General features: G+C 36.6%; 1 protein-coding gene across 1 annotated transcript; it reads right to left on the minus strand.

Annotated features, from left to right (window-relative positions):
- Positions 1 to 5,215: 5,215 nt before the first annotated feature.
- On the minus strand, positions 5,216 to 8,730 carry LOC125268203 (DNA-directed RNA polymerases I, II, and III subunit RPABC2-like). Its single transcript, XM_048190286.1, has 5 exons — positions 8,562 to 8,730; positions 8,201 to 8,270; positions 7,573 to 7,703; positions 6,264 to 6,335; positions 5,216 to 5,551 (listed from the first exon to the last, which is right to left on the minus strand). Exons 1-5 carry the CDS (start codon positions 8,579 to 8,581, stop codon positions 5,461 to 5,463), a joined length of 384 nt encoding a protein of 127 aa, XP_048046243.1. The 5' UTR covers positions 8,582 to 8,730; the 3' UTR covers positions 5,216 to 5,460.
- Positions 8,731 to 19,042: the final 10,312 nt, after the last annotated feature.

The following is a 19,042-nucleotide window of genomic DNA, read 5'->3' on the forward strand; positions in this document are numbered from 1 at the left end:
TTTGATTTAAAATTCAACATTCTAGTTTTTCTAACTTTCCAAGAACATAAAAATACAGTTTTCTTAATGTTAGTAGAATGTTATTAAAGGTTAGTTTGTTGAAGTCCAATATATGGAGAAAAGTCCTGGAATGTTTTCATCAAAAACCTTCATTTTTTTCGACTGAAGAAAGAAAGACATGAACATCTTGGATGACATGGAGGTGAGTAAATTATCAGGAAATTTTAATTTGAAAGTGAACTAATCCTTTAATGATTCTCTAAAGGAGTTTCCTTTCAAAAGTTAAACTCAAGCTGCGCTGAGTGCTGTGGGAACATCTTCAGTCGAAACCAGCTGTGAATGTGTGTAAAACAACGTCAGTGAAATTGACCTATATTTATACAGGTCACAATGCCAGTCTCTCCCCTTCTTTGAGGACCTCCATGACAAATTATCGAAGTCATGGAGAAATCTATATACCTCTCGTGTTTTTGTGCCTTCAACGTCAATTTATTCGACTATCGTGGGTGCTGAAGCACAGGGGTATACGATCATCATTTAAAAAACCCTCCCCTCCCCACAAAGCCCTGTAGAACCACCTCAGCGCTTTTCAAAGCTTTTCAATCTGCAGGTCAGGCTGGTGCTGCGCTGCACACTATGACAGTGTTACAGGCTCACCAAGCTGACCTGTTCTGAGTGCAGGCACTACCATCGACGAGGAATCATTCACAGAGCTTCGTCTAGCCACAGAATAATGAATCGGCGTGTTGAATCTGCAGTTCGGAGCGCCAAAGTCATGTGATTTCAGCAGTTTGCCGGTTGGACACTTGATCCGAATCATGATTCGACGCACTGATTCATAATGCTCTGAAGCTTCCTGAAGCAGTGTTTTGAAATCGACCATCATTAAATAAGTCGTTATTTTGTGTTTTTGGTGCACCAAAAATATTCTTGTCGCTTTATAATATTAATATTGAACCACTGTACTCACATGAACTGATTTAAATATGTTTTTAGTAATGGATCTTGAGAGAGGAAATGTTATTGCTCCCTATGGAGGCCTCACTGAGCCATTGGATTTCATCAAAAATATCTTAATTTGTGTTCTGAAGATTAACGAAGGTCTTACGGGTGTGGAACGACATGAGGGTGAGTAATAAATTAACTTTCTCCATTGCCAATGTGTTTATTTAAAACACTTTTTAAGTTTGTCTATACTTATTACAGTCTGTAAGTAAATACAAGTGTATTTTTTTTCAAAATGTGGTAAATATTTTATTTACAGTACTGCAATTTGTATAACAACTACTGTAAATTTATGTAATATAAGTACATTTACATTTATTCATTTGGCAGATGCTTTTATCCAAAGCGACTTACAAGTGAGGGATACAGCAAGCGAGTCGTCATGACGAGGCAAATAGACACAAAAGTGCTCAAAATACAAGTTTCAGTCAGTGCTCAGAAACTACAAATAGAGGGATTAGGGGAAGTGAAAGGATAAGTAGGCCTATAAGAAGTTTTTATTTTAAGTACAATGTAAGTAATGTTATTTATGTATTATAGCTTATATAATTCAAATGTAAGTAAACGTTTTCGCTGCGTATCAAATTTGAATGGAAAAATGAATGAACAGTAGCCTACAGTAGATTTATAAACGGGGCTGGCCCGTGTCGGGCGCGCTGTGCGCATTAGTGACGGCCTGATACCTGCTTGATTGCGGCAGTGTCGCGTCTGGCCCGGTTGATTCGTGAGTGCAGAAGCATCTGGCCCGATCGCAGCAGACAGAAGCGGGCCGAGGGGTAAACAGCTCTGGCCCGAGTGTATTGTGCTATCTGGGCGTTGCCTAAGGTTAGTTAGTTTTTTTTTTTTTTTAAATAAAACGAAAAGAGGAGGAGTGGTGTTTTATAACACATTTCGATTTATTGTTGGCTAAAATTTATATACACAGAGATAACCAAGCCATGCAGAGCGAGCTGAGTGACGTTATCAAGCAGGCTACGCTGCTGTTCCATTTGCACAATCACCGGACATTATCAAATCCTCCCGTTCACAGCAATCTGTTCTCCTGAGACGAGCTTGCAGCTCGAACTACAATGGACACAAGTCTGAACTTGGTATTGAGAAACGCCTTTGGTTAAAACAGCTTTTATAATAGCAAACATTTAAAATAGCATTTTCTCACGATTTACAAATAGAACTTGGAAACATTTGGGATGTTGTAAGCCTACGGAACAAAATATATAACACTGTTTTGGGATATTTTGCTGCAATAATCTTTTAAATTGCAGCTTTAAATAGCCAGATGTTTCAATGAAATAACACTGATATAGGATAAATATGTCACAGTAACATTAACAGCACTTAGGACTTTAAATAAAAAATACTTTTCTGTTGCTGCCAAACAATTGAATGACTTACTTTCTGGGCGATCCAACTCTGGACTTTCTCTTCCCGCTACAAAACACAGAAGAACACAAACTGTTAAGGTGAATCATGAAATATTCAGAATTCGCTGTGATCCCTGAACTCATAGTAATGACAGAAAACGGTACATATGTTTTATGATTTTTACTATATGCATCTAAATTGTAGACTTATGTTTTATTTACTTTGCTACCTTTGAATGGCCCCCTGAAATATCTCCATCGTTTCATGATCAAGTGAGACGCTTAGTTGCTTAAGACTATATTAATATGGATCATTAAAGAAATTAACATATTTTATTAAAATCTTACCTGAACTGTACGCCATTTGTCACTGCGTTGGTGATATTTCCTAAATTGAAAGTACAAATACGATTGAAGTGCTCCCGTTACACACATAGGAAACTCTACTATGGCCCCTTGTGGAGACTTTAAGATTTTTTTTTTTTTTTTGACTGATTAGGTGGAATAGTTTCTTTCCAATTCCAATCATATATTAAATTATAATTTATTTTAGTGATTTTAATCAATTTCATTTTGTGGCTGTCTTGAGGTTTTCCGCTGATCTGCAGTGGGGGAGAGTGGGGTAAGATGAGCCAGTGGGTAAGTTGACCCACCCCCTGTATCTTGGCAACTGTTCCATTTTATTGTCATGTGACCATATATTTTAGAACCACCCATCCTTTCTGCCAGATTCTGAAAAGGAGAAGCACATGTGAGGAGTGGAAGTCGGTTATTGTTTTTGGCTTGTCAAAGTAAAATTTTAACAGATGTAATGGCTGTTTCATCAAAGCAAATTTGTCCAGGTCTAAAAATATTTATGATGCATAATAGTGATTTAGAAACATATAAAACAATGCAAGTCATTTAGCTAAATATTATTATGAATTGGTTAGCTAGCTAGCTTTTCCTAAAATGTCAGCTATGGGGCAAAGTGAGCCACATGCTGTGGGGTAAATTGAGCCAGTGTTTTAACTTATCCCACCATATATGGCAATGAATTTAAGTTAAATCTGAAGTGTCATATCAATGTAATATTACACAACTGGTTTAGTTTATCTTTATTTTCGAGTTTATTTGATAGGAACAGTGTACAAGTACAACAAATCCTTCTCTGATACGGACCAGAGGATGTTTAATCATATATATCTTTTCACCTGTAGTCTCTAATGGCCTAACATGGTCGACATTGCAGAAAAACTACCATGTCAAGAACATTTTGACTAAAATGTTTATTAGTTTCAGTGACATTTATTCTTTCTTAGTTTTAATTTTACTCAACAAACTCTCAGTTTAGTCTGTTTATGGGAATTTTACATTTTTAATGTTCAACATATTGTTTCAGAAATGCAAACAATTAAAGATATTGAAATTTCAACTTCATTTGGTTGGTTTTATGTTGTTAAATTTAACTTTAAAAAATAAATATTTGTAAAATATTTTTACAAAGAATATTTGTAAAAGGAAATTTGATTATTAAATTGCTTTTTAGAATAAGTACATTAACTTTAAAATTTCACAAGGATTTGATTCAGATTCAGTCAGATGGTCTGTTTACACCGACCTACTGACTTGGCTCAACTTACCCCTAACCTGGGGTAAACTGTGCCAGAGGAACACTTTTTTTTTTTAAGAAGCCATATTTTTATAACCCTTTGTCTTAGATGTATTCTGATCATTTAAAATGATAGAAAACATCCTGAAATTAACTTTAAATACTTTCATCGTACTTCTGCCTCGTTTCCCCAGTAAAAAATGGCTCATCTTAACCCATCCTGAAATTAACTTTAAATACTTTCATCGTACTTCTGCCTCATTTCCCCAGTAAAAAATGGCTCATCTTAACCCTATATAGGCCCAATTTTTATGGGCAGGTATCTAGAGAAAAAATGCACAGACGGTTTATGTATTGATTTTTAAGATTATCTCAGCATAATAATAATAATAATAATAATGAATGACTAATGCTACTACTGCACTTTCAACAAAATGTAACATTTGGAGTTCTTCTGCTTCAGACATCACATCAGAGAGTCAATAATAATAATAATAATAAAACAGGAAGTAACACGACACAGCTGCGTTTGAGGTTTAATATGTGCCTCACCTGTATTTCACTCATAGAGGAACTCATGTTTGCATCAGCATTTCAGTCTCTCAGGAAATATCAGAAAACAGAAACCAAAGTGCTACTTTAAAACTGCAGGTATTTACTATGGTAAATCAGTCCAGTTAACCACATGAGAGTGCATAACAGATCTTTAAGGCATATTATATGGTTCATCCGGCTGTAGAATGCGGTTGTCACTCTGGAATTACTGAAGTGTGTGTGAACAGAACCGGATTAAGCACTCAAAGGTGAATCGGCAACCGAATTAAGGTGTGTATGTGGCTATACAGGGTATAAATTATTGACATTATATATATATATATATATATATATAATCCACTCATGTTGATGAATACCAAACTTGTGTATAAAGGAATTGCTGATCCTTGCTGGTTAAATAGCTTAAACCTGTTCCTGATTCACAGAGGTCTATTAATGACTGTCATTTCTGCAAAGAGTCTGAAACAAAAACAGCAACATTTAATTTAATGTTTGCTTTCCTAAAAATTTCAAGTGCATCAAGATTAATTTCAATATCATAAAGACAAGGCCTGTTATATATAGAGTTTAAACTGTATTTAATTCATTTATAACCCTTCGTGATATTTCACTCAGTTTCCACTTTAAACAATGAAGCAATTCAGTGTGAATCGACTGACATCACAGTATTTTCACAACAGCAAAGAGAAACACACAGGGATATCATTAACTACAAAAAGGTTTAATTACGCATGAATAAAACAGTCAAATAAACATTAAATAAGGATTCAGAGTCTGGGCGTTTATGGTGTGTTAGTGCTGCCCTCATGTGGACAAACACCAGAACTGCAGGATGAAGTTAAACCTCCACACTATAAACCAGAGCAGAGCAGATGAGATCTGCTGTAACACACAGATCTGACGTCTGACAGCGACGATCACGTGATCAGAGCGAGTGTGTGGACGTCAGTCGGTGATGATGAGCTCGTCGCAGCCCCAGTCCTCATAACTGCCGTCAGGAAGATACCGGCGGATGATGATGGGGATCTTCCTGCTCCTGAGGAACACACATCGATAACAGCAACATATTAGGACACAATTACTCTGAGAAATGTCTGTTTTTATCCATACAAGGGTGGAAGAATGATTAACATGCTGCAAAAATGGTTTAACATGTTGATGGCATGAATTAATATGATTTAACACATACTTGCCATGATTCAACATGATGCTAACATGCTTTAACACATAGGTAGTAGGATTCAGCATTTAACACATTTCTATTATGATTTAACATGCTGCTAACCTGAATTAGCATGTTGCTAACTTGAATTAGCATGTTGCTAACTTGAATTAGCATCTTGCTAACATGAAATAACATGCAGCTAGCATGATTTAACATGTTGCTAAGATGATTTAACATGCAGCTAGCATGATTTAACATGTTGCTAAGATGATTTAACATGTTAGCATTATTTAAAATGTTGCAATCATGATTTAAAACATTGCTAGTATGATTTCACACACTGCTAACATGAATTAACATCTTGCTAGCATGTATTAACATGTTGCTGCCACATATGAACGTTGATAGCAAGATTTCATTTCAGATATTGTGAGATAGATGGACAGACAGCTGTTCTCATCCATGACCAACACATTTACATTAATTCATTCAGCTGATGTTTTTATACCACAAGCAATATATGTTAAAAGGTCCTCGAGTGAAAAATGTTGAGAATCACTGATAAAAATGTGTGTCGTCGTACTTGAGCTCTTTCATGGCGATCTGCAGCGGATCTGTCTCTCCTTCCAGCTCCACCATCACCGGCGCACACATTCTGTCACACAGGAAGTGATGTCACTGATCATTAATGCAGCATTAGCATAGCAAATCTCAGCTCTATCCACAAGTTTCCTACGCCCCATGAGCCCTTGCATCAAAAGTGGGAGTGTCTTCCGGTTTGAAGTAAACAGGCTGGATTCCAGCATCAATATTTGAATGTTTTACAATAAAAAAATGTTACAATAACAGTAATTTATTAATTTATGTCAGGAGTGCACATCAATCATGCTAAATCTAACTGATATTTATATTGACTTAAAAAGAAAAAACATACCTATTCAGTTTCACCTGCTTCCCTTTATTTGCGATCACAAGAACGCACAAAACAACTCCATTAAGGCTTTAAAGTCCAAAGGCTTTCACATTTAGAAATATATTGTTAACATACCCTATGTTTACGTCACTTTTCTGAGCTTTTCTATTAATTTTCCCTTTAAATTATGCGATGATTGCAAACCGAGGACCGTCTCACTTTACTGTTATCCTTTCAGCCAGAGCAATAGAGGGAGCTCATGAGAGGAAAACAGGAGTAATGAGTTATACGAGTGTGTGAATCTGCGAAAGATATGCATATGCATTTGTCCGGTATTAACAAAGGCACAAGGAAGAGACAGATAAAACATTAAACCAAATAAATACACAATTATAATCATATAAGAATTGTCTACATTCCTCAAGCAGTCTCTGATATTTTCCATAAACGTGTGTATTTATTAATGGTTAACATAAGCCTTTAGCATGACGGTGGAAACGCAACTGGCTCTGGCACGCACGACACCAGGAGGAGTAAAATATCACATCGTAAGGCTTTGGTGCTATCATCAGTGACAGGTGAAGTACAGACAGCGGGTTGTTCATGTGTTGCAGGGTCAGGATGCTTTGGTCATGCAGCAGCACTTTTGAGGAAGGTCAGTATAAAGGACAAATAAGGGCACGAAAACTGTTTATTGTATTGAGATATTATTACCTATACTAGACTGTACTAGACTGAAATGTGGTCCCTAAGTGCCATAACAACATCTCTCATAAAGGTTTGCAACTTTACAAAGTAAACAATGATCCAAAAAACACACTGATTAGCACACCAAATACCATTGGTATGCCATTTCCGCTGCCTCACAGGAAGTTGTACCCACGTTCTCTTTTACAGTAGCGCCCCGCGGAAACAGGTGGATAGCGCTCGATGTGATATATCAGAAATATCTTGTGTGCGGGGGTCAGAGGTCACTCACGCGATCTGCAGCGCTCGCGTCCCCAGCACTCGCGCGCGCTCGTATTTGGTCATGTAAGGAGTGGTGATTCTCTTCTGATTGGCCTGCTGTCCTTCTCCCGCCGGCAGGATCTGGACATTCTCCTGATCCTCCTGAACAAATGGAGACAAAACTGTCAGGACAGACTGGAACTGACGTGCTTCATCAGCAATCAACAGAGATAATAGATACTGAGATAATAGATGAATCGCCTTCGATAATGAACGCGATATTGCGTGGCTTTTCAGTGAACTACGGCTCTGTCTATTAAATGCCGCTCCATTTGAAAGCAGGTGATGGCGATTTAGCGGTAATCAGGGAACCGGCTTTACTGACGAAATGCGCGTGACAATCTCATGCGATATATCGCCCAGCCCTAATTTGAGTGTTATTAAGTTTGCATTAAAGTAATACAAAACAGGAGTTTTTATACTATAATATCACAGTGTAGTAAATGAAATCTTAATGGTGCTTAAATAGATTACATGAATATGAAGACTTTATTCTATTACAACAATATATTGCATATATAGTTAGCATATTACTATGTCTAGTCAGAACACAAAACTATCAGCAGGAATCAGTTTAAAAACAGCAGGTTTGTTCTCACATCCTCCACATTCTCCAGATCATCCAGAGGCTCTTCATCTTCAACATCATCGAAATCTCCATCATCAAAACTGAACAAACAAACATCGAAATGAATAAACAAACAAACAAACACACACACACACACACACACACACACACACACACACACACGATCAATCTCACAGTGTGAGCTAATGTCCTAAAGGCTTTCCTGAATCTCGATGAAGTAACTCGTGTCATTAAACACTCTCCAGTGTTAAACTTTCTAAGCTGTAAAACAGATGAACTACAGATTTATAATCATCTCATAGAGCTGTTTACCCTGATGAAGTTTAAACTAGTAAACATCTCAAAACGACTGTAACGCACTCGGAACTCACTTGTCTTCGTTGTCAGACATTATTAGTGTCTCGTATGTCGTAAAAACGATTAAATTCTTTGATATCTTCTGTTTGTTGTGGAGTCTCGCGCCTGACCGTCTCAAAGCGTGGAACAAACTTCCGGCTGTGCACCAGTTTCACAGTCCGTGCAGAAACACGAGCACACTAACAGTGTCGTTCCCAAAACACACCCATCGCGTTTGAAAGCGAAAACACTCACTTGAACAGTTATAGAAATTGACGTTAAATCATTTGACTGCATGTTTTACATAAAATAGCATTTAATACATGTACGTTAAGCATAACTAATGCGGACTGCTTCCGACACTTTTGTTTCACTTTTGTGCTGCCGCGCGAGCGTCTCCATTTCATCACATTTTAGTGGTTTCGACGAAGGGTTGAACAATGAGCTGGTATTTAACTGTAAGATTAAAAAAAGTTGATAAAGTGGACTTTGCTGATGTTACTGCAAACGTCTTCTTCTTCTTCTTCTTTTTTTTTGCTAAAGAGCTACAGAAAGATAAGGTTTGCAGTTCACATCACTGCAGATATTTTTGAGGTGCATTTACTATGTTTAACCAGCAGGCGATAACCATCAGCATCTCTCTCAAATTACATTATGAACGTCCTGTTTTGCAGTGTTGGGGATTAACAGTTTAGGACCCTTGAGACCAGATATGTTGAATAAAGACCCGGAGTCAAAGTTTAAAAAAAATAATAAATTGAAGAAAAATTTAATGAAGAATAGTTTGCAGTTTCATCAGCAGAAGCCAGCTTCAAGTCTCACAAGGAGTTCGTAGGCCGCTCTGCGTACATTCACATTTCCACAACAATTATACTCTAACAGAGTCAACTAACTACGTCATTACTTCAGGTTGAATGATTCTGATTGGCTAAGAAAAATAGACAAGATTAGAAATTTTTCCACACGTGGACAGATAGTAAGAAGCATATCTCCCTTCGTCGCGGTGATGACGAGGGGGACCCTGGATTTAGGTACCGGATGTCCTTTTGGGGTCATGATGTGGCGTCTGCTGGTCTCAAGCAGAATGCCAGTTGTCCAGTACAAAGGGACCTGCACAAAACTCTTAGCACACATACACAGATACACATGATTCACAGCTTCTTCAAGGCTGAAGTTGATCTGAGCTCTGCTCTGAGCAGGAAACTTTCCCCAAAACATACTGATAACATGTTCTTTTCTCTCAGTGAGAGATACAGAGGAAAATAGACGCTTTAACATACATTGAAGAAGTCATTCAAATATTTTAACAGAAATATAAATGTTGATTAATAACTTAAAAGATATATACTGAAGCGGCAGTGGATTACAGAATCCACCCCTTCAGTCCCCCCTTAAAAGGCCGATGTGAAGTCTTAAACACCACATCTGGTCTTAACAATTTAGGCCGCTTCAAAATTTAACATTGCTCACCCATGCTCCCCTGGCATGTTACAATTGTATAAAATAGACAATAGGTTTTCCCTCGAAGGGCTTAACTAGAACAGAATATTCTACAGAGCACATAGTGCATTATTGATCTTCAGTACTTACACATAGTCGTCTTTATCAATCTTTGTTATTCGGTTTTATCATCAAATTCCTTGACTACAAAGCAAATACATATTTATTCTCTGGAAGCCGGGCTAAATGAGCAAGCACTGTTACTGCATTCCTGGCATGGGCCAGACCCTCAGTCACTCCTCAGATACTAAATACAGACATTGCCTGTAATCATAAACACCAGGATCTATACACTGGTGTTTAGAAAAATATAATTTCCAATTCATTATATATTACAAGGTGATGGATCGCAAATCCACTCCTTTCACTATACCTTTATAGATAATTTTTATATTAAAAACAAAATTGTGGTCTAATTCAAAATAAACAACAAAAAATAAATAAATAACTAAGACCATCATAATCCATCTAAGTATTGTAAGTTTCTTAAATCATTGTTCAGTTTACAGACATGTACCACCTTAATTGAAGAACATCTTTTAAATCTCTTTTTTTTAAACACCTTTAAAAATAGAAATAAAAGAAAACAAATTTACATGACCGTTTCAATTATCATTTTCAATAAAACATAGAATTGTTACTTTTACTTAATAATCCTTTTGTTAAGATTTCTTTTCACAACAGATCCATTATAGCCCACAAAAAAAAAAAACAATATAAATAAAAATAAACATAAACCTAAACCTTTGAATTTCAAAACATTTCGTTAAAAACCTTTCATCAAAATGAAATAATCATCAAAACATATAAATTTAGTTAGAGTAACAATTTCTTTGTCTTGACTGATATCTTTATCATGACATTCACTGTTAATAATACTCAATACCTAATTATTATTAATCTGAAACTCAATTTTCACAACATTTCACAGTATTGAGACTGTCAAAAGTACAGCATTCAAAATAATTTAATAATAATTAAGACTTCCTTTAAAGTCAGTTTTAAACTCAAGTTTCTTGTCAATTATAACTGCATAGGCTGACCAAAATCTTAATGACCAAAATCTTAACCCTCTTCTTTGGCAGGGATCTTTTTCATTATTACTCACTACCCCAAAATTGTCAAACAAAAACACAAATGGACAGATTTTCTTCCATAACACTTATAAATTATACAAATTTGTACTATAAGACATTATCAATTTCTTTAAAGCTGATTTTGAAACAGTTTCTCCTTTTTTTTATCATCATAATTTCAACTGCTTATAATTTTGTCACTCTATCCCATTGAATTGTTAGTCTGCAGATCTAAAAATATATTATCGTTACTGTCTCCAGTCCCACTTATCTCTATTTTTTTTGCAGAAACCAAATTATTGTTTTTCTCAAATCCCTAGGTTGCACAAACAGCCTGATAGCTTCTTTCACCTTCAACCCTTATTACATAAATTATATTTCTCTAGGCATCTAATGTCATGCATCCATTTAATGGATGAAAAATAAAACTTTTATCAGTTATATTCACTCCTCCTTTGTTTGCCCACCGGCCTGACATAAATTTGAGGGGTTTCTCTGGATAATTTACTAGTGACTTAGCCAATGTGTCACTTTGTCTCTGCCATCAAATCTTATAACATTTACGTTTATCATTCTGATCAAACAAATAAGACAGTGTTTAAATTTAGACCCTCAGTTGAATTTAGACAAGGGTTTTTAACCCATGGACGGCAATCTTCAATTACACAATTCCAATTTATATAAATGTTCTTAAAATACTAATCCAGAGAATAATTAAAATCAACATCATAAATGACAAAAGTCATAATTACCATTAGCAGACAGAGCTGGATATCCAATCCACTTAAAGCTCGTCCCATGTTCTGTATCGTCTTTTCATAAGATTCAATCCGAAATATCGGCTTGTCAAAATTTGTCATTTCACTTAACCCATCTGTAATGATAAAACACTCATTCCAGAGGTTAATGACATACACACACTGAGGACAGATTATTTCCCCAAACTAACACATACAAAACATAAAGTTCAGTCAGCCTCACACACACTAGACACATGAATATGAACCGCTCATTGTCAATGTTAGCTTTTTGTTTTAATTCTGAAAACATATTTGAACTTAACAGTTTTCCTGTAGGTTTTACTCTTATTGAGTCTCAAATTATGTCTCTTCACTATAATTTGTTTTCAGAAAGGTCAGCTGGGTTGTTTTGGTTCTAATCTCATTGTTTTGTTTAAGCTTTAGCAGACTGATAACAGACAGACAGAGCTTCATCCTTTTCCTCCACTCAAGCAGTCTCTCTCTCTTACTGCACTAATAATCTTTTCAACAGAATCAAAAGTCTGTAACTTAGACAGAATTTAATATTAAATTATTATATGGAAACCTTGGTCATTCACAAAGGTTAAAATGTACTTTTTTTTGTTTTAACTTCCAAATAAAAGCCATTACCACCATCTAAAATGTTATGCTAGTAGCCATTTTTGAGGTTATCTTTAGTTTAAATGCTGAATGCACTTATCTGTCTCTTGACTCTTCAAAATCAGTCTTTATCTTTAACCACCACCATGTCTACGAATTATTCTCTGCCATGTCCAATGACCTGCAGGAGTAAAAACTATAATACAGACAATTAGTTCAAAATCAACACAGCCTCATGAATTCAGGGATTCGCAGTACTGTTGAATCTAAAACTTCTACAGTCCTTGCCAATAGGGCAACCAACATCATGTTACTAAACTTTACTCTGGTCTCCCCAGAAATTACGGACAATCACCTCATGGTCTCAGTCGGCTCTTGAAAGCTCATTCCCATCAGCTTTTTATCAATAATCTTCTTCTCCTCAGGGTCTTGTCCCCTGGCATAGTTGTGGACTTGTCACAATGAAAAACAAGCCATCTTAGGAATGCGGTTTTTGGTGAGTGGTATAGAGGAACATTTTTGGGGCAGACTGCTGTACCTCTGACAGCTCCCCCCTTTTGATGCTGCTGGCCTCACAGACATCCGCTCAACTCTCATACCCATCTCACATAAACACCTCCCTCCAGGGTAGATGCCCAGTGGCGGCGGCAACCCCCTGCCTTAGGTTGTCCTCTGTATGGCCAAAGAGGATCTTACCCGTCTTTGAGAAATCACCTCGTGCACACTGGTACCTGCTCTTTCCCATTCCAGATCTTTGACAGTTTTCTTCAACAGAATCAGGTGTTTTCTGGAGCTTAGGGAAGTTGCATTCAAGAGCCACCAGAGCCATTGGACTGCCTAATAGTGTTAAAACATGGAGACAGTTTAATAACAGCAGTATTTAATCACTAAAATCATTAGACTGCATTCTCTCAGCAGTAACATATTAGTGCTGAGATTGTTCTCAGTGAATTTAATTCTCACTGTCCATTCAGTGTAATGTTCTGTCACATCTGTAACTGGAGCCATCGGCCCTGCACATGGTGGTGACAAAGATCAGACAAAAAGTTACTGGTCATAGAAAAAAATTCATCAAAATAGTCACTTCTATCATTCAAGGGTTGTATTACCATTTTAAAGACATCTTTACTCTCATTGAGTGTAAAAGTTTTACTTTGACACATTTAACAACAAATGGCCCTCTTTATGGCAATCGTTTCTTTTAACATCTCTGTGTCCATGATTTTCAACTTAGACACTGTGCTTCACTATAAACAGCTTGTTATCACTTATGACACAAGCTCAGATAGCAGCATTTAGCTGACTTTGAGTGAGAGAGAGACTCTGAAGATTTCAGGACTGGTACACTGCCTTTTTATAACTTTTAACATCAGACATTACTTACTGTCTTATAACTCTGGACCAGCTTAAGACTTTGCCAGAATTGACATCTGTTTTCAAAAAACATCATTTTTATATTTGTCTTTCACCCATATATCAAGGAACTGAGACATTACAAACTTCCGATCAGGTTGAGTCTCTGTGACACCGGCAGTCTCATTCTTGCCATTTAAACCTTCGGTCACTTTGACCATCAAAAATCAAATATTTAGAACTTAGAGGTCCTACATTATTTAGTTATTCACATTCACAGTAGTGATGTGTTAATCACAAGATAACATACTTGAGACTGTTCAAATATTTCTCCATAAAGTGAAACATTCTTTCAGAACATTCAGTCATCCCTATTTTCATCCTCTATTTACTTTTTATATATTTTTTTTAACTCACGCTTTGGATTCATTGTCTGTAATTTTACATTAACCATTTGTCCATTCAATATAAAACTTATTATTATAGATTTCCCTTCAAAAGGAGTTCCTTAAGACTACAATCTTTTGACCTTATTGTTATCTCTTGTTCTTTCTCAATTTCACAAGCTCTCAGACAGAGTGGAAGTCTCTTTTTTTGTTTCTTTCTTTTCTTTCTTTTGTTTACAATATTTTGCAATATGGCCAAGTTTCCCACACTGTCTACACCTTTTAGGTGGATTTTTACAATTGCGGGCGAGATGGTCCTTCTCACCACAATTAAAACACTCCTTGTCATCTTTATCCCATTGGGTAATCAAATTGAACCATCCCTCAGTTACTTCTGGGATTTTTCCATCAGGGGTTAATGGCACCCTGACCATTTTAAAAATATGTGAATAAGCACAAATGGCTAAAAAGTGAATTTTTCTGGTTCTTTCCTGTTTGTAGCCAGTCAGGTTGTTGTTTAATTTTCCAATCAGAATCAAAACCCTGACTAACCATTTTCTTAATAATCTCTGCAAATGTTTTTGAAGTGAGCTGCTTACAGCATTTTGCTCTCTTCAACCTCATTATCTGTATCAGAACTGATCAAGTTACTGATCAAGTTACTCAATTTGTCAGCCATATTTTAGTCAAAGTTAATACTCACCTGAAAGAGATGGAGGCGGCGATCTTTAAACAACACAGCTTTGGCTTCTGCTTGATGAATCTGCAAAGTATACTCCAAAATCACAGTTACATACTGGTCCAATCCAATTAGGGTCATAAAGTTTTTACTTTTCTCTGAATCGTTCTAGATGCATCCCAGGCAAACAAGAAACCCTATCTCTATTTAATTTTTATTTTGTAATTAACTAATGGTTTTAGTCCCTAACTGTCTGAATCACTAAGTTCGGGGTACCCCTATCTGATGTGGAAGAGACAGAGTTAGGTTCACGGTGCCACTGGAGCTTCCAAATCCAGTGCCTTACACTCCCTGTAGGGGTACCTCTGTACACCACGCAGTGTCTTAATCACTTTGTGTCCCTGTATTGGAGTGTGTCCGATGCGCTGCCTGCCGTCACGTGGCTTCAGCGACTTCTTATACTACCAAATTCAATGATCATCAATATCATAAAGCTAGTATAATTAGTGTACCTCCCCGGCCTCCAAATCCGGTTCAACGGTACTCCTCACTCACGTCTGAGTGAAGCTTTGCCGTTCTCCTGCCCCAATCTCTTCCACTCAGACAGCCCTAACCAAATAATAAAACAGCTTCCTGATGATTCTGATTGGCTAAGAAAAATAGACAAGATTAGAAATTTTCCACACATGGACAGATAGTAAGAAGCATATCTCCCTTCGTCGCGGTGATGACGAGGGGGACCCTGGATTTAGGTACCGGATGTCCTTTTGGGGTCATGATGTGGAGGATTGTGTGTTGTACATCATTCAAAACAATTTTAGCATCTGTTAGATTTAATTGTAGGGGGAAAGTGGTTAATGTGATTTTTTTTTTCCCACTATTTTCATCTTCTGGGTTTAAAATCTACACCATGTCTGTGACTATAATACTTCATCGAGGCATCAGTGTCTGTTATTTATGAGACTGGATTACTTTTTGTCTATTGTTCATTGAATTTTCGGTCTACATAGTCTTATGTGTATCAGAGTAATTCATCATGTGATCGTAATTATGATCAGAAATAAGGCTGAATCAGTGTCCTTATTTGCACATAATATATTTAATTTGAAAATACATGATGAAATATGTGCGCTGGTTCATATTTAGAGCAATAGATTATGAAATATGTCTATAAAAAATGTCTTATAAAAATAAATAAAATAAACTTGAAACAAGCTTACTTCGGTCATTATATGATCTATCTAAAAAACATTTGTAGTTTTGACATTTTTATACAATTACATTTACCATTTGCTCCACTAACATCATTTCATGTCTGCTAGGTTCGCTTGCATTGCAGTGAGAGACGCAACGTGGCCATATTTAAGTATCATCTCCAGTTAAACAAGTGATATGACAACAGCTACGACATGTTTAGACTCAACCAGGGTTTAAATCAGCTACCACTTCCATACTTACCTCGTGAACATCTCTGTTGATTATGCAAGCGACACTTGTGCCACGTGCTGAACAGAAGGAGAGACTGAAATGTCCGACAGAGGAGACATAAAGTTGTTTATAAAACCTTATTAAATAATTCATATAGCCTAAATAAAATATATAAATAGCATTTGCTGCAAGGAAATAACCATTAATGAGGTAAAATTAGTCCGGCATTTGATCAATATGAGCAGAATTTGGGTTGAACTGTCCAACCCAACCTGCTGGGTTAAAGTGTGTAACCCAACTTGCTAGGAAACAACGATCTCCAATATTTAGAATTTGGACTGCAGTACCTATTTCAACCACTTGCTGTCAATCCTACATACTGCACCTTTAGGGACTCAAATACAGGTCTGACAATTGTATTTTACTGCTGTGTGAACATAGAATATGAAGTCAGAAAAGTCTGAGGTGAGTCTGAGCTGAGTTTGGTGGCTGTTAGGGCTGTAAGTCAAACACAACAGGCAGGAACAATAAGCTTTAAAAAACAATATACAGATGATCAGACACAGACCTACAGTTTTTTCATCTACAGCATACATCTCAACAAATCTAACATATTTATTGTTATTTCAACTTTTCTCTTGATGGAACACAAATGTTTGAATCACATTTATTGTTTGTAGTTTATTTTGTTAAACTGATGATAAAAATGAGTGTGAAACTAATAACACTGAAAGTGTTCAGAGGAAAATGATGTGTTTGATCAACAGGACAAGTGTCATAATTCATGATAATATGTGAGCGGTTCACTCCTGATCATTATATGAACATAATAATAAAAACATCTGTTGATTGTGTTTCATCAGCTCCTGTGATTCTGGATCCAAACACTGCGAATCCACATCTCGTCCTGTCTGATGATCTGACCAGTTTGACAGAAAGCGGGAAAAAACAACCTGTTCCTGATAATCCAGAGAGATTCGACTGTTATTACTGTGTTCTGGGTTCAGAGGGTTTTAACTCAGGAACACACTGCTGGGATGTGGAGGTTACAGAGAGTTTATACTGGACTCTTGGAGTAACTACAGCATCAAACCAGAGGAAGGGATGTGATTTCTTTAACACTGATGTCTGGAGTGTGCACTATAATCAGGATGGATGGTCTTCAGGTTCTGGTTTTCGTGTCAAACAGAAGCTTGATCGTGTGAGAGTGTATCTGGACTATGACAGAGGAACGGTGTCATTCTCTGATCCTGTAACTAACACACATCTACACACATTCACAACCACCTTCACTCACACACTCTTTCCAGTCTTTAGTTCTGATTCTCTGAGGATTTTAGCCTCCAGTGGTCAGTAAACATTACTCCTGTAGGCAGCAGCTTGTCTGTATAGGCAGGTTGGGCTGAGCTACATCAAAATATTCATACAAACATAGACCTCTATATACACCGAATCAATAATAAATTGCAAATATGTTCAACATTCTGCAACAATTTTTTTTTTTTTTTTTTTTTTGATCTTTGGATCTATGGATAATTTAAGTCGTAACGTGAGCAGAATATATTCAAATTTAGCATATAGCTTTTGCAGGCATGTATTAAAGGGGACCTATTATGCCCCATTTTACAAGATGTAATAAGTCTCTGATGTCCCCAGACTGTGTATGTAAAGTTTTAGCTCAAAATACCTTACAGATAATTTTTTAATAACATGTTAAAATTGCCACTTTTAGTGGTTGAGCAAAAACAAGCCGTTTCAGCGTGGGCCCTTTAAATGCAAATGAGCTGCTGCGATCGGCCTAAGAGGGCAGAGCTTCAAGAGCTCACTTGCTCGTTTTCCCCTGTCAGGATTCAGTCATGACGCACTATAATGTCAGAAACTGCGAATATATGCTGCATGGAGATAGAACAGGTATAGTTTAGTTATATTATGGTTATAACTTATATTGTCTTTTTTTATCCACTATATTAGTACAAGCCTGTTGTACCGTCCGAATTATGGCCAAAACTAAACTGGGGTGCGTTTCCCAAAAGCATCGTTAGCCAGCTATCATTGCAAGTTCCGTCATTACTTACATAGTTCAACGATTTGGTGTTTCCCGAAACCATTGTTCAAACGAACATACGCGAACTGCATCGCAAACTTGTGTGGTTGGAACGACAGCTCTCGGGTTGTGGACCGTGGTAAAGTTGGTTTGATATTCGCACATTCGGTCTTTCAGGTTCAATAACTTTGTTGTTATGCATTAAAACGTAATCATTTCAGTTAATTATCATTACCGACTATTATGACTATAAACTACAACACATTTTTATGCAGAAGACGACGTTTGTAAAAGCTGAAAAACACATTGTTTTCTATGGAAAGATGTGACGTCATGAACTCTCTGAGGGACCGTCTACAAACTACATGATACTTTAATGACAACCTTCTAAGGATTCTTTTCAGCTGAAAATCTCTCCTTGCCTTGATTTAAAACGTTACACAATTTATTTTTAGGCCTGAACAAGGAACAAAGAAAATTCATTCTGCACTGCCACTGTCCATGGAGCTGAAATGTACATCTACAATGTATGACAGCTGTACTGACTTCAACTAATCTACTGTTTGTTTGTTCAATGTATTTGGTTAATAGGTAATAGGTTTTTAATTTTTCTTGTTTTTCCACTTGTGTTTTTTGTTTGCATTACATGTGATATAGAGTTGTGATCATTATAATGAGGTATGTAACAG

This window comes from Megalobrama amblycephala, linkage group LG1 (assembly GCF_018812025.1).
Source record: "Megalobrama amblycephala isolate DHTTF-2021 linkage group LG1, ASM1881202v1, whole genome shotgun sequence".
NCBI lineage: Eukaryota > Metazoa > Chordata > Actinopteri > Cypriniformes > Xenocyprididae > Megalobrama > Megalobrama amblycephala.